Raw genomic sequence first — 24,459 nt, forward strand, 5'->3', positions numbered from 1 at the left:
TGTTCCTTGGAAGAACGAGGGTATTTTATAATAATGACCAGTATATCACCCCAGCCCTGCAGATAGATAGGTTACTGTCACCAGACCCAGCATATCACCCCAGCCCTGCAGATAGATAGGTTACTGTCACCAGACCCAGCATATCACCCCAGCCCTGCAGATAGATAGGTTACTGTCACCAGACCCAGCATATCACCCCAGCCCTGCAGATAGATAAGTTACTGTCACCAGAACCAGCATATCACCCCAGCCCTGCAGATAGATAGGTTACTGTCAGCAGAACCAGCATATCACCCCAGCCCTGCAGATAGATAGGTTACTGTCACCAGAGCCAGCATATCACCCCAGCCCTGCAGATAGATAGGTTACTGTCACCAGACCCAGCATATCACCCCAGCCCTGCAGGTAGATAGGTTACTGTCACCAGACCCAGCATATCACCCCAGCCCTGCAGATAGATAGGTTACTGTCACCAGGACCAGCATATCACCCCAGTCCTGCAGATAGATAGGTTACTGTCACCAGACCCAGCATATCACCCCACCCCTGCAGATAGATAGGTTAGTGTCACCAGACCCAGCATATCACCCCAGCCCTGTAGATAGATAGGTTACTGTCACCAGACCCAGCATATCACCCCAGCCTTGTAGATAGATAGGTTACTGTCACCAGACCCAGCATATCACCCCAGCCCTGCAGGTAGATAGGTTACTGTCACCAGACCCAGCATATCACCCCAGCCCTGCAGATAGATAGGTTACTGTCACCAGAACCAGCATATCACCCCAGCCCTGCAGATAGATAGGTTACTGTCACCAGACCCAGCATATCCCCCCAGCCCTGCAGATAGATAGGTTACTGTCACCAGAACCAGCATATCACCCCAGCCCTGCAGATAGATAGGTTACTGTCACCAGACCCAGCATATCCCCCCAGCCCTGCAGATAGATAGGTTACTGTCACCAGAACCAGCATATCACCCCAGCCCTGCAGATAGATAGGTTACTGTCACCAAAACCAGCATATCACCCCAGCCCTGCAGATAGATAGGTTACTGTCACCAGACCCAGCATATCACCCCAGCCCTGCAGATAGATAGGTTAGTGTCACCAGAACCAGCATATCACCCCAGCCCTGCAGATAGATAGGTTACTGTCACCAGACCCAGCATATCACCCCAGCCCTGCAGATAGATAGGTTACTGTCACCAGAACCAGCATATCACCCCAGCCCTGCAGATAGATAGGTTACTGTCACCAGACCCAGCATATCACCCCAGCCCTGCAGATAGATAGGTTAGTGTCACCAGAACCAGCATATCACCCCAGTCCTGCAGATAGATAGGTTACTGTCACCAGAACCAGCATATCACCCCAGCCCTGCAGATAGATAGGTTACTGTCACCAGACCCAGCATATCACCCCACCCCTGCAGATAGATAGGTTAGTGTCACCAGACCCAGCATATCACCCCAGCCATCAGATAGATAGGTTACTGTCACCAGAACCAGCATATCACCCCAGCCCTGCAGATAGATAGGTTACTGTCACCAGACCCAGCATATCACCCCAGCCATCAGATAGATAGGTTACTGTCACCAGACCCAGCATATCCCCCCAGCCCTGCAGATAGATAGGTTACTGTCACCAGAACCAGCATATCACCCCAGCCCTGCAGATAGATAGGTTACTGTCACCAGACCCAGCATATCCCCCCAGCCCTGCAGATAGATAGGTTACTGTCACCAGAACCAGCATATCACCCCAGGCCTGCAGATAGATAGGTTACTGTCACCAGACCCAGCATATCCCCCCAGCCCTGCAGATAGATAGGTTACTGTCACCAGAACCAGCATATCCCCCCAGCCCTGCAGATAGATAGGTTACTGTCACCAGACCCAGCATATCACCCCAGCCATCAGATAGATAGGTTACTGTCACCAGACCCAGCATATCCCCCCAGCCCTGCAGATAGATAGGTTACTGTCACCAGAACCAGCATATCACCCCAGCCCTGCAGATAGATAGGTTACTGTCACCAGACCCAGCATATCCCCCCAGCCCTGCAGATAGATAGGTTACTGTCACCAGAACCAGCATATCACCCCAGGCCTGCAGATAGATAGGTTACTGTCACCAGACCCAGCATATCCCCCCAGCCCTGCAGATAGATAGGTTACTGTCACCAGAACCAGCATATCCCCCCAGCCCTGCAGATAGATAGGTTACTGTCACCAGAACCAGCATATCACCCCAGGCCTGCAGATAGATAGGTTACTGTCACCGGAACCAGCATATCACCCCAGCCCTGCAGATAGATAGGCTACTGGAGCAATCAGGGTGTTGGCATTTACTGCTTTGGAGCAAAGCATGATGGAATAAATACTGACGAAGTGACAGCCAACAATTCCCAATGTCTCGCTGCTCCAGGGGTTGGGTCATCTTTTGAGAACACACTGACATCATGAGAAGTATTTTGGCCCGGGCACTTCTGCAGCCTGTAACAAGCTGGACATTTATCGGCAGGGCTCAATAACAGTCTGTTTTCACATTTTCCAGCACTGCCCACACGTAGAGTGCAGATTCTCACCAAGACTCATGAATGCCACATTGACTTCACTTCTGAGGCTGACTAACGCCCTTCCTCCAAGGCGAGAAGTGACAACATCAGGCAGGTTCACCTTATTTCGTGGGGCGACATTACTTGCACATAAACGCATTGGGACACATGATAGAAGAGTCATCAGTTTTTCCTCACTGTGTAAATACCTGAGATTCATCGGCCATGTGCAAAAGTCTCAGAAATGTGACACATTATGTGCAAGGGACAAGTACAGGACTCAAAGGGATAAACTTAGACAAGGTACCCTATAGCAGGAGGACGCCAGTAATGCCAGTCACACATACGAGCGACCGTCGCATTGCAAACACTTCCATAAGGAACAAGTATTCAAGACACAACAGAAACGGGACAAGTCTCTGAAGACATCTGTGGAAATACTTACATGAGGTCCGGCCGGTGCTTATGTAGAATGGCACAGAAAGCCAGCCCGTCCCTGAACGACGTGGTCATATTAGTAATGTTAACATCAGGATATCCATCGCATTGCTGCTTGCACCACTGCTGGAGAGCCTTGATGGCCGCCATCTTGGAGGGGACTGCAAAGGACAAAAGGAAAGTTAATATTAAGAAGGATGAAGACTGTCCTAAGTTATATCAACCTTATCCTGGAGGAAGAAGGATTGGATTCTTGGATTTCAATATGGCCGATCTTTTTCTATCTAGCAGCATTTACTTCCTCTTCACCATTCAGAACATGTGCATGCTTGGACGAGCGTGCATGTGTATGGGGACGGAAGGAGGTTGGAGCACTATGCAACTTTAAAGAATACATATAAGCCATAACAAAGGACCACTTAGATACCAGCACCGCGTCTTAGGTCAGACTATAGATGCTACTTATTCCGCAAGTCTAGACAGACTGGAGAATGTCAAGTTGAGCAAATTGGAAGGAATGGAGGAAGGAGGCCACTGCGAGGAGGAACGGGGACACTGCGAGGAGGAACGGGGACACTGCGAGGAGGAACGGGGACACTGCGAGGAGGAACGGGGACACTGCGAGGAGGAACGGGGCCACTGCGAGGAGGAACGGGGCCACTGCGAGGAGGAATGGGGCCACTGTGAGGAGGAATGAGACCACTGTGAGGAGGAATGAGACCACTGTGAGGAGGAATGGGGCCACAGAAAAGCTGATCTAGTGACCAGTGGAGCCCCCCAGTGATCAGATCGGTGATATATATCCATTGTAGGAGCAGCCCAATGACAGTATTGTATAGGAGACCTTATAACGCCCCTGTAATGCGCCCCTTCCCAGGCAGTGCTCAGTTGCCCTCACTTTCAGTCACCCCTGGTACGTACAGTATACAGTCCCAGCCCTGAGATCTCATCCCCGGAACGTCACTGCTTGTACTGTCAGGAGCAAAACAGTAATAACTTATTCTATAAAGAACAGAACGCACCAAAGATCAGAGAGGAACCCCGACTGCGAGGACTCTGCCCCGGAACATGTCAGCAAACAAGTTCTCTATCTGCCATGAGCTTGTATGTGTTTTCTCTCCTGTTATATACTACGGTACTGTACCGTCCATGACCCTGTATCACTGAATATACCCATTGTGGGACTATTAAAGGATTATCTTATCTTATCTTATAAATCACCTGCAGTATACAGAATATAGTCACACACAGTACAGAATCATGTACGGTATATAGTCACACAGTATACAGTAGTCACACAGTATACGGTATTTAGTCACACAGTATATAGTCACACAGTATACGGTATATAGTCACACAGTATATAGTCACACAGTATATAGTCACACAGTATACGGTATATAGTCACACAGTATATAGTCACACAGTATACGGTATATAGTCACACAGTATATAGTCACACTGTATATAGTCACACAGTATACGGTGTATAGTCACACAGTATATAGTCACACAGTATACGGTATATAGTCACACAGTATATAGTCACACAGTATATAGTCACACAGTATATAGTCACACAGTATATAGTCACACAGTATACGGTATATAGTCACACAGTATATAGTCACACAGTATACGGTATATAGTCACACTGTATATAGTCACACTGTATATAGTCACACAGTATACGGTGTATAGTCACACAGTATATAGTTACACTGTATACGGTATATAGTCACTCAGTATAGAATCACGTACGGTATATAGTCACAGGTGGTATACGGTATATCATATACAGTATATTATATATTCTTATCTCTGCGTAGCCCCTTTCGCCGGCCCATCCTAGACTTGGCCACTAACAAAGTATCTGGGGCAATAATTTTCACTATTTTGCAAAAGTTTGCAAAAATTAACCCTTTCACGGGAAGTCCTCACAGCCATAGTGCAGGCTACAGTATATAGACCTAGTGAGAGTGTACACAAGCAGATGCCAGAAGTAAGTGACCCCCCCCCCCCCCCCCCGTCACTAATGCACAGGAATAATGTCTCGCAATGCATTAAAGTCCCAACCTCCAGACAGGCTCCAGTTAAAGGCAATGATATCGGCTTACTTTCAGGACACTCACTTGTTGCTTGCCTTCAGTACATGGATGTGGCGTCCTCCATAAGCTCAGAGTGCAAACAAGACAAGAGCTCCCAGGAGATCGCCTGTCAGTGGCAGCCGGAGCCTGTGTGTGAGCCCGGGACCAGCCGACCAACCCAGAGCAACGACTGGGCGGGGCTGGAGCCGAGTGGGCGGGGCTGAGAGAGGCCGGCGTGCTGGCTGAGGCTAGGGGGCGGGGATTACAGGCGGTGACGTCACGCAGCAGGCCGCTCCATACAGACAGTTGTCAGTGACACAGACTGCGCAGCTGCAATAATAAGAACACAATGTTACCGCTAGCAACCAATCATGGCGCTGCTTTCACTTTCTCTTCTGTTGCAGTGTGATTGGTTGCCATGGGCAACAAAGAGAATTTTTGTTTTAGGTCGTTTTCATAATTGTGACCCAGGAATAAAGAATTTATTTACTCGCCCCTCGTAATCTGAACCCCGGGTTAGCTCAGGCTATTTGTGAGCCGCAAACTGAAACCCGCGCCGTTTTATATCAGATTTAAGGCCAGACATCCCCCAAAAAGGGATGACCCCACGAAAATTTGGCAAAGGGATCCAACGATGGGCGAACTATGAGATGCGCACAACGTAATAATCCCAGATTGTTCGTTTTTTAACTAAATGGAACAATAATAACTTATCATCGCATTGCGATCAATTATTATACACTAAGATCTCTTCAGACTCCGGGATGTAATAGGTGGAGGTACAAAAACCAAAAAAACCGTTGCACTCACCTTCCCTCACCTCTTTTTGGGCCTCCTTGAGGCGTCCGGCGCTCTCTTGGTGATGTCATACGCCAGGGGTCACTGTGGAGGTCTGTGATTGGACCACAGTGGTCACATGGGCACACTGAGCATAATGATGTCACCAAGAGAGCACCCGACGCCATGAGGAGGTCCAAAGGAGGTGACAGAAGGTGAGTATAAATGTTTTTTTTTTATATTTTTACACCTCCCCTGGCCACGCCACGGCATTTAGGCTAAGGCCCCACGGGCTGTGAGTGCATTGCGGTTCTCCCCGCAGCGCTTTGAACAGAAAGTTCACTGAGTTTTCCTCCGCGGACTTTCAGTTACAATTATATCTACGGGAAATCCGCCGCTGTTTCCGTAGATATAATCGACAAGCTGCAATTTCCAATACTGCGCCTGTTTTGGAAATCGCAGCGTATCCGCGCTGTGGTTTTTACTACACATGAATCCCATCCACTTTACAAATACTGTAAAACACCACAATTTATCCCGCGGCGGAAACAAATGGCGGCATTTGCGGCCCGGGGGGCCATGGCCTTAAGGAGCTTTCCAGCTTGTTTTTCACTGATATCTCTCCTCAGAATAGATTATCAATAAGAGATCAGTGAATCCCTGCTGATCAGCTGTATGACGGGGCGATGGCGCCTGTCTATATCACACGTTGTCGGTCTATATCAGGGGTAGGGAACGTACGGCTCTCCTGCTGTTGCAAAACTACAACTCCCAGCATGCATACTTGCTCTGCTGTTCTTTGAACTCCCATAGAAGTGAATGGAGCATGCTGGGAGTTGTAGTTTCACAGCAGCTGGAGAGCCGAAGGTTCCCTATTAGAGATGAGCGAGTACTGTTCGGATCAGCCGATCCGAACAGCACACTCCATAGAAATGAATGGATGCACCTGGTACTTCCGCTTTGACGGCGGCCGGCCGCTTAACCCCCCGCGTGCCGGCTACCTCCATTCATTTCTATGCGAGCGTGCTGTTCGGATCGGCTGATCCGAACAGTACTCGCGCATCTCTATTCCCTATCCCTGGTCTATAGTGACTGTGTGTTGTATTTCCAGCCTTGTCACGTAGATGTGTATAGGACGAGGCTGTAGTTACATGGCATGGCCGCTATGAGATGTATGACACTGTGTAAACAGAGAAGGGGTCACGGCACTTACACAGATACCACGGTTCATTCACACAGCTGATTCTGGGGGTCTCGAGTATTGGAACCCCACTAATTTTGTTATGACACATGATCCATAGACTACCAGTGGCGCTCCCATTGATATTACGGGAGCCGGGATGTATCTGCATCCACCAGGGCTGCATTCACAAACCGCAGGATATATACTGTGGATAGATATTGTTATATATCTGTGTATAACAACAGGCTCCGCTCTGCTACATCTGTACATGGCACGCCTGTGTAAATAATACAAAGCACCTGATTTCCGGTTACACACAAGATTGTGAAATCAGGTGGCCTGAGCTGGTGTGTGAGCAACAACACGTTACTGCGAGGGAAAGACAACACAATGCTAAAGGGAATAGAAAGACAACGATTTCCTCATAAGACGTCACCCGACAGTGATGACCTTAAGAAGTTGCACTTACAGGGATTTCCCCGGTTTCATGCACATAGTCGGCTTTGTTACCTTTCATCAATGACTGTACAGTACACAAGCCTGAAGCTATAACAGGGGAACGGTCACTTAAAGGGGGTCACCACCTACATATATGTTTATAAAGATCTGATGTTATCCTAGCACGGTATATAAATGTGCATTATTGCTATATACGGGACTGGTTTTGCATCGAATGACCAAGAACTGTCCTTGATTCTGTCTTGTAAAGCAGGGGTAGGGAACGTACGGCTCTCCAGCTGTTGCAAAACTACAACTCCCATCATGCATACTTGCTCTGCTGTTCTTGGAACTCCAATGGAAGTGAATGGAGCATGCTGGGAGTTGTAGTTTCACAGCAGCTGGAGAGCCGAAGGTTCCCTACCCCTGTTCTAAAGGTCTCTTATCTAGACAATTAAATTAAAGGGACTCTCTACTCTGCACAATCCCAAATAATAAGAAACCTCACCCCAGAGATCAGCTGGAATCTGCAGGAGATACTTGGCATTAGCGTTTAGTTATCCTGCAGCGCCTCCACAGGGGATAAGGAACATTGCCCCTCTGCAAACTTTCTGTCCCTTTTCTGCTGCGGAATTTTTTAAGGGATTCCTATATCCTTAAGGTAGGTCGTTAATATCATTGGAGGTCTGATACCCAGGACCCATGCCGATCAGCTGTAAGAATACAGCTGCAGCTTTCCTGTGCCAGTGACATCACATTCATTGCTCACATAGCACAGCAGCTCAGTCCCATTCAAGTAAACGGGTCTGAACCACAATACCAAGACAGTGCCTTTACTATGCATGGCGCTATGATTGGTATTCAGTGTAGAGGCCGCAGAACTCACCCAATCGCTGATCTGACACTTGGAACCCCACCGATCATAAGGACAGGTCATCCATATGAAAGTCATGGAAAACCCCTTTAACTAAAATGAATCCCTGAAACCTTACATTATTTCCGACTATTGATTTCAATCACTTTTGACCATTTTAAGCTACACTTGACCCTAACCGTATACATATATCACCTCCAGCTCGCGGCCGGCTGACTCTCCATGATACGATCAGATACGTAAAAACCTCATTTCCACTTAATCCTTCCAAGTTCGATCATCTAAACTACAAATCCCTCAGCTGCCAAATGTAATAACGCAACCAAAACAATGCGAGCCACGCCGAGCCTACATTAGTGGTCTGTCCATTACCCACCAGGAGGAAATAAGACGCTAACTCAATTCTATTAAGATTAAATTAACGTAGATCGCAGCGTTAAAGGATTCCTCACCTACGGGAATAAAACCCTTCTTACAGAACCTACTAATAACACGGTAAAGTGGGGTGTAAACAGGCAGACGTCTCATCGCGGGCGGCGTTCTTCGAGTTCCTCTATCCCCGGGGGTGCACATCATGGCCGAACCCTGGACAAATTCTTCTACTTATTTACATTAGTGGGGATATTCCTGGGGGATACATGTATTTTCCTGTATGGGAGATATGGACGTGCTCCAAATGTTACTCCATGCTATTATGTACAGCAGCCGCGTCTATCATGGTAATGCATTTATCTGCCACTAATGGCTTCTATCAGATAATACACCATCATAATCGGAGGAATGTAATGTGTGGTGCAAAGATGGCTGCTGCTGCAAAAAAAAACATCTCAAAGACCAACGGCTTGTGGATATCAGCAGTGTATTATGTGCTAAGCCTGTAATATGGGGTAGGGAGGAACAGGCAAGACTGGCGCGGGCGTAGCGGTATAATAAAACTTACCAGGGGTTCGGCTAACAGATGGGGTACACCGTGATCATACCTCCCAACTGTCCTGGATTCGATGGGACATTCAAGGATTCGGTGTCCTGTCCCGCGGTCCCAGTCGGTGGGAGGTATGTCGATGAGTTGAATACATCGGCGATTAAAGCAGAGGCTTTCACAGCTCAGCTCCTGCTTTAACACTGCGGTCCGGCTCCTGCATGTGTAGGCGCGATGTGATGACGTAACATCGCGCCTACAACTATGTGAGTGAGTGAGTGAGACTGCTGAGAGAGCGGCGGGGGAGCGAGGGAAGGTGAGTATAAGTGTTTTTTTGTGTTAAACATTGAGGGGAACATAATGTAGGGGGCCCATGAAACTGGGGGCAGATGAGGGGGGGGGGGGGACAGCATAAAACTGGGCAGAGATGAGGGGACATGATACTGGGGGCAGATGAAGGGGGGGAGAACGGCATGAAACTGGGGGCAGAGATGGAGTGGGAACATGAAACTGGGGGCAGAGATGGAGAGGGGACATATAATTTACGGGTGACTGTAGGAGGGGGGTCAACATAAAAGTGGGTGGGGCTAAATTTGCTGCGGCACACTGCGCGCGTCCGCTCATGTTATCCATCTTTCTGCTCTTCACAAGTTGGGAGGTTTGCAGTAATACTTTCTATTGACAGGGCCCTACTTACAATGTGGTGTCTTGTTATGCTGTACAGACCTTTGGGCCCCCATAGCCTCCAGGGCCCGGTACTGACTGCTCCCACTATAGATACACCTTGGATCCTGCACACCTGACAACAATGCTCAGATCTATGGATTGTCCATGGCTGCCTCATGCTCTTGACTGTGGCAACAATCCGTAATATCGATCTCTAACTATCCATCTATCCCAAATTTACTATCTATCTGCCATCTATCTCTCTATCTATCTATCTTCTATCTATCTATCTATCTATCTATCTATCTATCTATCATCTATCTATCTATCTATCTATCTATCTATCTATCGTCTATCTATCTCCTATCTATCTTCTATCTATCTATCTATCTATCTATCTATCTATCTATCTATCGTCTATCTATCTCCTATCTATCTATCTATCTATCTATCTATCTATCTCCTATCTATCTATCTATCTATCTATCTATCTATCTATCTATCTCCTATCTATCTATCTATCTATCTATCTATCTCCTATCTATCTATCTATCTATCTATCTATCTATCTATCTATCTCCTATCTATCTATCTATCTATCTATCTATCTATCTATCTATCTATCTATCTATCTATCCTCACTACTACATTTGGTTGCTGTAGCTTAGTCCTATGTCTTCTCATTGCTTTATACCGCAGTGGATACAGTAGATATATTTCAGTATTTGGGTGGAATTTGAGAATTCTGCATTTATTCAGGAGCCCAACCTGTCAGCCGCAAGTCTCCGGGATGTAAACATAAAGATAACACATTTACCGAAAATCTAACTGCCTCCTCCAACCTGAGCTGCGAGCGCTGGAAACAATTATTTATACCCAGAACAGAAAGTGACAATTGCAATTTGTGTATAAGTGCTGCCTGGGGTTGTGTAAATTTGTTTTCAGTTTAATATTTCAGTTTCAGCTAATATCTCACCAGGCCTAAATATGCCTCAATTGCTTGTCATTTCTCCCAGCGCTGACAACAGGCAATACCTGGGTAATCACTAATTGCTTGCGTACAATCACTTTCACGCTTCTCTCTGAGTCTCAGGCATCTCGCAGACGGAATTGATGTGTTAAGATAATATAAGACTAATACATGGAGAAGACATGAACCTCTATGAGCGGGGCCACAAATCCTAGGTTTGGGTACAGGGGTTGTCTCACCTTGATGTTACCTAGTCAGGTGTTATATTAGGGCTTATGACATCATTGAGGAGAAGGAGAAGACTCCCGCACAGAGTGGACAAGCAATGACTTCACCTCCCATTGTCTCTGATACAATGTATCCATTGGAATGACAACATGTAATACCACACTTCTCCTGTGGGGTTAACCAGGGCCTTTTACTATTTGCAATGGCCCCCCGCCCCATCACCCCTACTTCTCCATTTACAACCAGAGCTGCAATGGATATTTTATTGAATGGAATCTATCATCGATGCGTTGCGTTTAAAATCCTGCAATGTACATAAGAAACATCAGGCGGAGGAAAAAGCAAAAGCCATATGCAAACTTAGTGGGAGGTCAGCAAATTTTGAATGCAGCTTTGAATGTGGATGGAGAAGAGACTGCAATAAGGCTAGGTTTCTGTGCCGCAAATTCTGTGTAAAGAGAAAAATCCTGCACGGAGGACTCAGTATAAATCTGGTGGAAACGTATAGAGGATCATGTACAGAATACTGAGAATACGGCGTCCTGGGGGTCATCGCCTGCCGTGCTCATAAACCAGGAACATCCTGTCTGGCGGTGACACAATAGTATTGTGACCAGTGAGTAAAAGGAAGCTGAAATGATGATAGGAAACAGCAGTGAGGTGACATCAGCAGCGTGGACCTATAGTCATGGGGTACTGTATGGGAGCACCAGTCAAGTCTATACCATTACCCATCAGCTCAGAGATTCCCAACTCCCTAGGTTTTCTGAAGCCATTATTGCAACCAAAGAAAGTACTGTGTGTCAGTCTTCACTGCGGTTGTTGTTCTATTCATGAGTCAGGAGCATCTGGAGGAACTGAACTACAGGATTCTCTCAGATAAGGAAGTGCATGGAATGGTCAGAGAAGAGATAAAAATGGGATCATCTATGAGCAATGCCGTATCCAGGGCTGAGACTATTGTCTATGGCTATTGTATCAGTGGATACACAATGGAAGCTCCTAATCATGAAAATCAGGTGTTTCCTTCAGTCCCATTGCCCCCAATGTATAACATGCAACCCTGCCGTCACCCTCACAAACATTCAGTGCCGTCCTGTAGTAGAAGCCACCACATTACAAGTCACTTTGTGAAATATCTTCCCACTTGGATATTCCACCATCATCTGTGAGTATATTAAAGAGGGAGTCATTTAGCAACCATCTGTAACCGCCAAGTCCTGAGCTGTCATAGAGATGATTTCTGTAACCGTCAAGTCCTGTTCTGTCCTAGATATGTTTTCTATAACTGCCATGTCCTGAGGTATCATAGACGTTCTGTAACCGCCAAGTACTAGGTTTCCACGCCATCCGCAAGCGAGGCACCGCATAAGCCTTTCATACGTGTGAGCATGGCACCTAGACCCTAACCAAAGTGCCTGGAACGGGGAGACCTAGAAGCGAATTCTGCAAGGACCATGATGATACAAGTATATGGGTAGACATGAGTATCTTCTTGTAAATGACTTTGAAGACCCCAGGCCCCAATACAAAATCTATAAAGGGTTAATTTTGCTCCTCGATGGACAGTGGCCATACCACAGACTCTGGGAACAAAAACAACTGGGGTTATCGCTTTCAGGAGGATTTCTTTCTTTCTTTGAGACAATGCCCCCTCCCATCTTTAGTGTATACATGAATCATGATCCATCCCGGCTGACAGTATACATTTCACCGTAGGGGTTCAGTTACAGGATAACTTACAAGAAACTGATTAACAGGTCCCTATCCACACTCGGCATAACTAATGAGACGGAACAGTGTAATGGATTCCTGTAAGCCAGCGCCTTTGTGGGCAGAGCCCATTATATGCAAGCGAAACGACTGTAAGGGAGACGTCAGGGCTGTTACTTCCACCAACTGCTTATCTAATCTAGCCCATTGACCTTCGATCAGGACGATCTTCTTGCCTTGTGTAGTATGGAGGAAGATTATATTATTCAGGTGCACACGCTTAGGCCAATGCAAACACGGCATTATTGTTAAAGGGCTTGTCCAGGAATTGGGCCAATCTATGTGGAGGTCGTCTCGGGCTGGAGCGTCATTGCTAGAAGTCCTGCACCCCCTATGTGACCGCCGAGACCAGTCAGTGATGGCCCTCACATATGTCACCGATTCCTTACCAGTGACCGCTCAGGCCACTGATTGGTCTCAGGGGTCATGTGGGGTGAAGGATTTTAGGCAACAAGACCCAGGCACAAGCCCAATCGCACACTGGTGTCAGACAACAGAGCACCAGGGACAGGTGAGTATGCTTTTTCTTATTTTACACCTCCGTTGGCCTCCACGCCAGTGGATCCGGTTCCTGGACAACCCCCTTTAATTTATCTCTGGATTAAATATCTTCAAACTTCCAATAATAATATCGGACTCCAGGTTGTTAGGCCTAGTTCACATTTGCATTCAGTATTCCGCATGGGGACCCCCCCGAACGAAATACCGAACGCATTGACAAGTGGTGGGCACTGAAAGCGCATGGACCCCATAGACTATAATAGGGTCCGTGTGTTTTCCGCCCAGTCTCTGTTCATGAAGTACTGTTCTCTCCGCATGGCTCGTGTGGAGACCAGGCAGACAACACACGGACCCTATTATAGTCTATGGAGTCCATGTGCTTTCATAAGATCACCGCTTGCTAATGCATTTGGTACTCCATCGGGGGGGGGGGGGGCGTCCCCGAACGGAATGCCGAACACAGGTGTGCAGCAGGCCTTACTTGTCAATAGCAAAAACAATTGCGCCAATTTTATTTACATCCCTTAGCAATCGCTATAAATATTTAATATCAAGGTTGTAACAATTACAGTAACACCAAATACGTCATATCTTATGGACTTTGTATTCCTAAAAATATTCATGTACCCGCAGATAGAGCGATATCTCTTAATACCAGCACATTATACCTATAACTAAGGGCGGGTTCACATCTGCGCCCGGTCTCCGCTTTGCAGGTTTGGGTTCGGCTCGAGAAACTGGATAGGAGACGGAAACCCGGCAGTCAGTTTTCAAAACCATTTACTTGAATGGGTTTGCAAAGTGACCGCCTGTGAGTGTCTTCTGCCTCTCCGCAGCGAAACAGTTTTTTAACCAGACACAAAGTCAGACATGCAGGGCTTGATGTGCGGTTAAAAAAAATGGTTTCGCCGCGGAGAAGCGAAGGTGCTCACGGGTGGACACTGACCGGTTTCCATCTCCAGTCCAGTTTCTCGGGCAGAAGACGGAAAACCGGAGACCGGGCGCAGGCGAAAATCCTCTCATTGAAAACAGCTGAGTCTGTGGTTTGACTGTTGGGGTGTCTGCTAGACTTGAGCAAACGGGGGGGATCGGGAAAGATCGGATTCCGATCGGCAATCAAGCAAATTTCACGATCAGCTGGAAAATTATCGAAAATCAGATTTGGAAATCTCAATCCTACTGTCTATATAATATACTATTAGGGTTGAGCGATCGGGATCGGGAAAGATCGGATCCCGATCGGCGATTGAGCAAATTTCACCATTGGGATCGGCTAGAAAATGATCAGATTTTAAAATCGATCCTGAAATCTCAAGATCGGCTCATCCCTAGTGTTGGAGTGTCTGCTTACCATATGGAAGGTCCTGGTCTGAGACCCTGGACAGATCTAATGTCTGCATCCAAAAATGTCCCCTGCTTCACTAGTATTTACTGACATAGTTTAAGAGATACTTATGGAATAGCTTTCTGTGCAGGACTTGCAGGCTGGTGGTGGTTAAGGAATGGAGGGGGTCAGCACCAGAAAATCATCTGCTGAGTTATTGATGTGTCTCTGGTGCTGCCTCATGATCTGAACACTACGACCGTGCACTCTATAAGGGGACATTGGTGACAACCTCTATGGCAGGCAATCTGGGTGTCAAGTTGAGACAGTTGAGCAAAAAAGCAATGCCTATATGTACCAGCCTTAAATTTATTTTCGAGGTTACGACGGGTGAGCGTATAACATCATTGCACTGGGCAGACATCAAGCCCATATCTGTATCCTGCACGGAACTACCATAAGCTGCCCCGGTATCAGTAAGTACAGCCTCTGGCCTTGTGCACTATCTAGATTCCCCAGACATGTAAATCCAGTCCATAATGTAGGTTGCATATTGCACAAGTAGGTATAATCACATGCACCACGTGGTCTGCGCCACTCACATGCCCTGCCTACCCCCTTGAAGGTTCCTTAAGACAACAAAGCAAAACTTTGCGGATCAAAACAAATCCAACGGGGTCATGCAATGCAAGGTTAATGGCGTCCACGTGGAATATGCACTGTCCTTGCAGGGTTTGGGAAGCTCAGCGGCACGTGGCGCTTATTTAGTACATACCCTCACATACAAGTCACTGAAGGGCGTCCGTAAACCTTCTTGGGAATCTATTATTGTGGCGGAAGGTTTTTAATGATTTTCTGTGGACTATAAGAGTCATTTTTCCTTCCTAACTTTTACGTTATCAGTTCTATTTGTAATTATTAAATGCTAATAGGACATTTATCAATTATTCCATCTTAATTACCCGGCAATAACTATCTTATTGTATTTTAATTAAATTCTTAATTGTTGCTGAGAGTTCCAACAGTTCTGTGTTATAATCTTCAGGTTTCATTAGCTGAAGCATTAGCCTTTGGTAAAAAGGGCACGATTTAAAGATGTGTGCCGCAAAAAAAAAAAAAAAAAAAAAAAAAAATTGGGTTGGATTATATTTGCTAAAAATAATTGAGTAGGAGGAAAAAAAAAAAAAACTAAAGAAACTGTATTCCTAGAGAGGGGAGATATCTCCCGGGAGCAGGGAAGCAAGGAAAAGCAAGGGGATTTCATTAAAATCTTCCAAGTGAAACGTCACTTTGCAAAGCCACAGATTGTACCCCATGAACGCCGCAGAGAAGGGGATTAGCCGGAGGTATATATTGAAATGTTAGCAAACCTATCTTTTGGGTAAGCTTTGCTGACTTAGAAGCGGGGGAGAGGATTTTTTTTTTTCCTCTTCGTAGCTTTATTTGCAGGGGAGGGTTGTGGTTGAGTCCAGAAGACCAAAAGCCAACATCAAGATTTGGGTGCATAAATGGATACGATTTTGCATTTTCACCATAAACGTGCCAATATTTGGTCAAAAATGTTCAGGTCCCTATGTGGCCGTGATCATGGGCTGACACCCCCCCCCCCCCTTTCTTGCACAAAATGGGAATCTAGCACCCGTTTTTATTTTGGATGCGACCAAGTAATATATAACATTCCAGGAGACTTGCAAGTCACCCCTTTATCAGGCGCCTCCTGGACGATCTGCAAGCGTTGGCAAGTATGATATAAGGATCCAACTCGGTTCCTTAGGTGTGCCATGTGTAGGTATCAATATTTCATATGGATGCAACCAATGGACTAAATTGGGGTGTACAGTAAGAAGGTAGAACCCTACAGAAAAATTCAAGTAGGCCCTTTGGCTTTGGCCAAATTGTTACCGTGTCCTGGAGCCTCGTCGGGCCTAAAGGCTTCGCTCAGTCCCCAGTAGACCCCAGTGTTATAGATAGTTGGGGCCCCTTACAGATTTTGCATTGTGGCCCAGGAGCTTCACGTTACACCTCTGGCTTTGAATATCAGTAATAAGACGATGTGCCCCGTCCTTAAAGGTGAACGGGATAAAGATGCAATACCAAGAACAGCCACTATGACAAGTATGGAGTGTATCACGGCCTGATGTATACAAAGAGGTTACAAGGAATCGGTCTAATATTGATGGCCCATACGAAGGATATGGCATCAATGGAAAGTTCTTTCATTCTAGATTCTAGTAGAGATTTGTGACTCACAGTGAAATATTTTGGCCTGGGCCACTGATTCTTGGTTCCATCTTTACCAGAATTAACAAAGAAAACGAGCTGATCCAAGTCGTGTTAAAAGTTACATCTATTGCTGCTTGGTCCAACGTTACGGCAGGGCCCTCGGTGGTCACACGGTGCATGCAATGCCTGTCTATGGCTGATGTACGGCGGTAATTGGAGACCCCAGACCTAAAAAACAGTGACATGTTAGTAAATATTGCAGAATAGGTGGAACTAAATGCATACGGGACGGGTCTGGGGGAAGGGAGATGGATTGTTTTTTTATACTGAAGTCCACAGGACTGATTGGTGCGGAGTCAGTGTTGGTCACCACCATCAGATACTGTGACTGGGTCATCAATATAAAAATAAAACATCTGGGGGTGAGAAACCCCCTTTAAGGGCCTTATTTGCTCTTCCTATACCAGGCACAGCCACTAGTAAAAGCTCCGAGGTGTCTGGTAAACAATGGCGTGGACGTGGACGTGGCGACGCAACCAACCGCTGATCTATTAGTGATGGCCTTTAGGATAGGTCATCAATTCGCTCGCCCTGGACCTTGGTCGGAGACTATAGGAGATGTGACCCCCACCCCCGCAGGGTTCTTAGGACTATTAGAGTAACATTAAGCCTCTGACCACAAAATATGCAAAGAACAGCCAAAAAAATGACAACTCTTTACTAAAAATCCCTCGGAGGTTACAAGAAGGGAAACCGCAATGTTTAGCATATGTTATGGGCAACATGCAATGGGGGAGGGGGGGCAGGAAGAGTTTAATATTCTATATACAACCTGGGAATAAATGTTTAGTCTGACCATAAGGAAAACTTCTTATGTAGGACAAATAAGTGTTAATCAATTAAACAGATGGTGAGTGAGTCAGCCTGGACGTCCGAGGCTCCTCCGGCCCACACGTAATGAGCTCGGATATGTGATCCTCGCCCGTCACCCAGCACATGTCAGCACCGTTGTTCTCTGTGCCCCATATCCATGGATAGCATCTAGACCTGAACCAGCATGGGAAGGGTCAAATATCCCATAAACTAAAGGGAATAGGTCGTGTATTGTGGAGCACTAACCCATGTACACCAGGATGATACCAAATGTCTATATACAGTACCTGTAATGTGAGGCTATTGCTAACACGACCCTCCAATTTTAAGACAGGGCTTATCATGGACGTTCATTTTTCTATGCATCCTGCAGATTCCTATGGGAAGATGTTGCAGTAGATCACATAGATCCATGCTGCGCCCATACGCTCCCAGCACAGCACGCTCCATCTCTCCCTCCATGGCCCTTACAACTCTATAACTTGTAATAGTCATCGTCATTCTATTATTGGGCCTTGGAGACGTAGCAAGCCTAAGGCCTCATGCACATGCACGTGTCCGTTTTTAGAACGCTGGATGTCAATGGACACGCACACCCATCTGTTACCTTCATGGACCGTCAATAACATCTATTAAAAATAGGACAAAGCCTGTTATCCAGCCTGATGGACCCAATACAAGTCTAGGGGGGGGGGGGTTAATGCCCATTTTTGGCTTATTTATTCATTATTAAATTCTACTGTTATCAATCCGTTGCACGTTGAGCTGCTCCAGAGGTCGATATGATACAATCTGATGTCAATCGCAGAAACCCAACGAACATTTCACATCTTACAAGGGGCTCCTTGGATATGGGTGTGAGTACGTCGAGGTTCTGCTGATTTACAATGGATCCAGGGCAGGCTGCACTTGCACCAAGTCTGTGGCTCCTGGGTACCGTGTTGCATATAGAGTCCTGTCCTGGTGGATTGGAACGCCCTGTCCTCTAGGATGCAGCAGCTGCAACAGTTCCCAGGCCCTGGCGGATCATGTGACTGCCAAGTCAGAGGAGAGTCCATCATGGAGGTTCCCATAGCTGTATACACAGCACTCATTGAGTGTATACAGAGATCAGGAAGGCAGGGATGGTAATAATCCTGCATGCCTGCTCTAGAGGAGCTTCGGCTTTAGTCACAGTCGGCTCGCCAGTTCTTAACACTACAAGGATGTATGGCTACGTCCTTGCAAGGATAAGAGTGGACTATTGGATGTATTGCAGTTAACCAGTTCTGGACGGCCCCTGGTCATCTTCTCCCTTCTGCTCAAAAAATCTGCAAAATCTGCAACAACAAAAGTCTGCCTTGAATTCCTCTTCCATTTCCACCATGTGAACATTCCCTCCACCATCTGTTTTTCATGCCATTTCACCAGTATAAATCCATTGATAAATCTGCTTTCCTTCACAGTCCAAGGTGCAGATTACATGATGGCTGCCATGACAGAAACTCAACGGAGCCTATTATAGTCAAAGGGGCCATTGGGCACCATTTTTGTCTGCCATTTGAAGCACTTCGTCAGACCGGCCCACCAGAGTACCAGAAGATCTTCCAGTAGGCCCCAAAGTTTTGCAATGGACAACCCCATTTATATACAGTATTAGGGTGTAGGGCGCAGTCACAAATACTATTTTATTCGCTGTTATGTGTGCAATTGTAACTATGAAGATTAATGTTCTGCAAAACTTATAGGGTGGGCCCGGGCGCAAGGGCTCCCAATCTGACCCTGTACCTAGACAGACACAACTTCCAATCTGTCAGTGACCAGAAAGCTGCTCCAGCGCGCCCCCTAGAGATCAGACATGGCGGCTCCATTTAATGAAGGCGCCACGTAAGAGCTGTCACTGTTTTTGGCTATTAGCAGGTTTGGTGTTGTCTCGTGCAAGGTATTTGCATGTTCCCGGCTCCGTCTCCCCCATGCATAATGAACGGGATAGAAAGACGCAGATTAACGAGGGTGATGTCAGAAGGCGGCTCTGCTGGGACGTATCATCAGCCATAAGGAGCATTGTTACCATGACTGCAAGCAGTGACCTGTGACCCCGCTGACAGCGCCCTGCACAATGGAAACCAAATCATCTCCTTGTACGGGGACCCCATGGCTGCGTTATAGGACGGCTCACGGACGCTGTGCCAGGCGGTGGTTTATATCCCACATTTACAGGAGCGGCTTCGCGCCAGGCTGGGGGGGGGGGCACTCCGAAAATGACATAAACATTTATAGTTATAGAATTGCTCAGCAAGTGAAAACTACAGCCGAGTTATTTCTGTTCTGGGCTCCCCAGCGTGTTCTTTAATAGGCTCGCCGGCGTGTCTGATCTGCATTGAAAAACGTCTTCCAAGAATCACAGAAGAATTTTTTGCATTGAGGTTTTTCCCCAAATTCTAATTATTGATATATTATCTGGATGTGTCTATTGACTGAGTCCATGTATATGAGGTGACTGCGTGCACGGAACCTATAGGGCGGCACAATAGGCCTCTGTATTAGAGACTAGTTCAGTAATACCCATCATGAATTCTATAAAAATGAACCCAAGAATTCAATGTGAACAGCAGCAAATAAAAGGGCACATAGCAATCGCATTGGTTTATGTTTTCTCTTCCTCTAAATTTACAGAGATTTTCCCATTGGCAACAACATCTACTAAAATGTGTCCCCCGGGCGGTCAGCCGGTCATCCAGAGTCCGTCTCCTGGTGAAGCCGCAGCCTGCCGGGCGTTTTTCCTGCAGCGGCCACTACAGGCCATACATAGAATTACAATTGTCCAGCCACGTCATGTGAATCCACCAGAACGGCAGCGATTTTATTCCAGGATTAGATTCATAGATTGTATCATTTGCTGGATTAGTTTGGATTCTTGGTTACAAATAAGAAACAGTCACATGGAAAACAAGACGTGATCTAAGACCTGCCTATAGATCTCCCCCCATACTTGTCTATTCGCCGTCCCTTTAATTAAGCGACCTCCAAAGGAAATGGAAAGCACTTTAATTAGGATATTTAATGGATTGTAACACACGTCACATGTATGGAGAAGTGTTACCGCACACAGTCATTATATGGACGCCGATGACACTTATGGAATCCGCGCTGCCTACTAATCTGCAGAGATATAATGAAGACAGGGTTTATATACAGGGGGGGGCAAAAGTCACAGCGTCCAATGTAAAAAGGGAAAATTGTGCAGAATTGTCTCTAATATGGAATATTGTATGAGACGTGACCGGTGTATGGCGTATACTGCTCTGCTATAGATGAGGCTGACCGGCGTATGGCGTATACTGCTCTGCTATAGATGAGGCTGACCGGCGTATGGCGTATACTGCTCTGCTATAGATGAGGCTGACCGGCGTATGGCGTATACTGCTCTGCTATAGACGAGGCTGACCGGCGTATGGCGTATACTGCTCTGCTATAGATGAGGCTGACCGGCGTATGGCGTATACTGCTCTGCTATAGATGAGGCTGACCGGCGTATGGCGTATACTGCTCTGCTATAGATGAGGCTGACCGGCGTATGGCGTATACTGCACTGCTATAGACGAGGCTGACCGGCGTATGGCGTATACTGCACTGCTATAGACGAGGCTGACCGGCGTACGGCGTATACTGCTCTGCTATAGATGAGGCTGACCGGCGTACGGCGTATACTGCTCTGCTATAGATGAGGCTGACCGGCGTATGGCGTATACTGCTCTGCTATAGATGAGGCTGACCGGCGTATGGCGTATACTGCACTGCTATAGACGAGGCTGACCGGCGTATGGCGTATACTGCTCTGCTATAGACGAGGCTGACCGGCGTATGGCGTATACTGCTCTGCTATAGATGAGGCTGACCGGCGTATGGCGTATACTGCTCTGCTATAGATGAGGCTGACCGGCGTATGGCGTATACTGCTCTGCTATAGATGAGGCTGACCGGCGTATGGCGTATACTGCTCTGCTATAGACGAGGCTGACCGGCGTATGGCGTATACTGCTCTGCTATAGATGAGGCTGACCGGCGTATGGCGTATACTGCTCTGCTATAGACGAGGCTGACCGGCGTATGGCGTATACTGCTCTGCTATAGATGAGGCTGACCGGCGTATACTGCTCTGCTATAGATGGGGCTGACCAGCGTACGGCGTATACTGCTCTGCTATAGATGGGGCTGACCGGCGTATGGCGTATACTGCTCTGCTATAGATGAGGCTGACCGGCGTATGGCGTATACTGCTCTGCTATAGATGAGGCTGACCGGCGTATGGCGTATACTGCTCTGCTATAGATGAGGCTGACCGGCGTATGGCGTATACTGCTCTGCTATAGATGAGGCTGACCGGCGTATGGCGTATACTGCTCTGCTATAGACGAGGCTGACCGGCGTATGGCGTATACTGCTCTGCTATAGACGAGGCTGACCGGCGTATGGCGTATACTGCTCTGCTATAGATGAGGCTGACCGGCGTATACTGCTCTGCTATAGATGAGGCTGACCGGCGTATACTGCTCTGCTATAGATGAGGCTGACCGGCGTATGGCGTATACTGCTCTGCTATAGATGAGGCTGACCGGCGTATGGCGTATACTGCTCTGCTATAGATGAGGCTGACTGGTGTATGGCGTATACTGCACTGCTATAGACGAGGCTGACCGGCGTATGGCGTATACTGCTCTGCTATAGACGAGGCTGACCGGCGTATGGCGTATACTGCTCTGCTATAGATGAGGCTGACCGGCGTATACTGCTCTGCTATAGATGAGGCTGACCGGCGTATGGCGTATACTGCTCTGCTATATATGAGGCTGACCGGCGTATGGCGTATACTGCTCTGCTATAGATGAGGCTGACTGGTGTATGGCGTATACTGCTCTGCTATAGATGAGGCTGACCGGCGTATACTGCTCTGCTATAGATGAGGCTGACCGGCGTATGCCGTATACTGCTCTGCTATAGACGAGGCTGACCGGCGTATGGCGTATACTGCTCTGCTATATATGAGGCTGACCGGCGTATGGCGTATACTGCTCTGCTATAGATGAGGCTGACTGGTGTATGGCGTATACTGCACTGCTATAGACGAGGCTGACCGGCGTATGGCGTATACTGCTCTGCTATATATGAGGCTGACCGGCGTATGGCGTATACTGCTCTGCTATAGATGAGGCTGACTGGTGTATGGCGTATACTGCTCTGCTATAGATGAGGCTGACCGGCGTATGGCGTATACTGCTCTGCTATAGATGAGGCTGACCGGCGTATGGTGTATACTGCTCTGCTATAGATGAGGCTGACTGGTGTATGGCGTATACTGCTCTGCTATAGATGAGGCTGACCGGCGTATGGCGTATACTGCTCTGCTATAGATGAGGCTGACCAGCGTACGGCGTATACTGCTCTGCTATAGATGAGGCTGACTGGTGTACGGCGTATACTGCTCTGCTATAGATGAGGCTGACTGGTGTACGGCGTATACTGCTCTGCTATAGATGAGGCTGACTGGTGTACGGCGTATACTGCTCTGCTATAGATGAGGCTGACTGGTGTATGGCGTATACTGCTCTGCTATAGATGGGGCTGACTGGTGTATGGCGTATACTGCTCTGCTATATATGAGGCTGACCGGCGTATGCCGTATACTGCTCTGCTATAGACGAGGCTGACCGGCGTATGGCGTATACTGCTCTGCTATATATGAGGCTGACCGGCGTATGGCGTATACTGCTCTGCTATAGATGAGGCTGACTGGTGTATGGCGTATACTGCTCTGCTATAGATGAGGCTGACCGGCGTATGGCGTATACTGCTCTGCTATAGATGAGGCTGACCGGCGTACGGCGTATACTGCTCTGCTATAGATGAGGCTGACTGGTGTACGGCGTATACTGCTCTGCTATAGATGAGGCTGACTGGTGTACGGCGTATACTGCTCTGCTATAGATGGGGCTGACCAGCATACGGCGTATACTGCTCTGCTATAGATGAGGCTGACCGGCGTACGGCGTATACTGCTCTGCTATAGATGAGGCTGACTGGCGTACGGCGTATACTGCTCTGCTATAGATGAGGCTGACTGGTGTACGGCGTATACTGCTCTGCTATAGATGAGGCTGACCGGCGTATGGTGTATACTGCTCTGCTATAGATGAGGCTGACTGGTGTACGGCGTATACTGCTCTGCTATAGATGGGGCTGACCAGCGTACGGCGTATACTGCTCTGCTATAGATGGGGCTGACTGGTGTATGGCGTATACTGCTCTGCTATAGATGAGGCTGACCGGCGTACGGCGTATACTGCTCTGCTATAGATGAGGCTGACCGGCATATGGCGTATACTGCACTGCTATATATGAGGCTGACAGGTGTATGGCGTATACTGCTCTGCTATAGATGGGGCTGACCAGCGTACGGCGTATACTGCTCTGCTATAGATGAGGCTGACCGGCGTATGGCGTATACTGCTCTGCTATAGATGAGGCTGACCGGCGTATGGCGTATACTGCTCTGCTATAGATGAGGCTGACCGGCGTATGGCGTATACTGCTCTGCTATAGATGAGGCTGACCGGCGTATGGCGTATACTGCTCTGCTATAGATGAGG

General features: G+C 47.4%; 2 protein-coding genes across 2 annotated transcripts in view; one reads left to right on the forward strand and one right to left on the reverse strand.

Moving 5' to 3' along the window:
* MICALL2 (MICAL like 2) overlaps positions 1–5,231 on the reverse strand; it is a 32,709-nt gene extending 27,478 nt beyond the window's left edge. The window contains exons 1-2 of the mRNA XM_075284199.1: positions 5,130–5,231; positions 3,005–3,158 (exon numbers count right to left, since the gene is read on the reverse strand). Of these exons, the coding sequence (XP_075140300.1) occupies positions 3,005–3,147 (143 nt within the window). The 5' untranslated portion in view covers positions 3,148–3,158; positions 5,130–5,231. The remainder of the gene's footprint in view (positions 1–3,004; positions 3,159–5,129) is intronic.
* The window catches only part of ELFN1 (extracellular leucine rich repeat and fibronectin type III domain containing 1), a 694,846-nt gene that overhangs the window by 43,401 nt on the left and 626,986 nt on the right, over positions 1–24,459 (forward strand). The gene's annotated exons all lie outside the window — the stretch shown is intronic.

The sequence above is a fragment of the Leptodactylus fuscus genome, chromosome 8, assembly GCF_031893055.1.
Source record: "Leptodactylus fuscus isolate aLepFus1 chromosome 8, aLepFus1.hap2, whole genome shotgun sequence".
NCBI lineage: Eukaryota > Metazoa > Chordata > Amphibia > Anura > Leptodactylidae > Leptodactylus > Leptodactylus fuscus.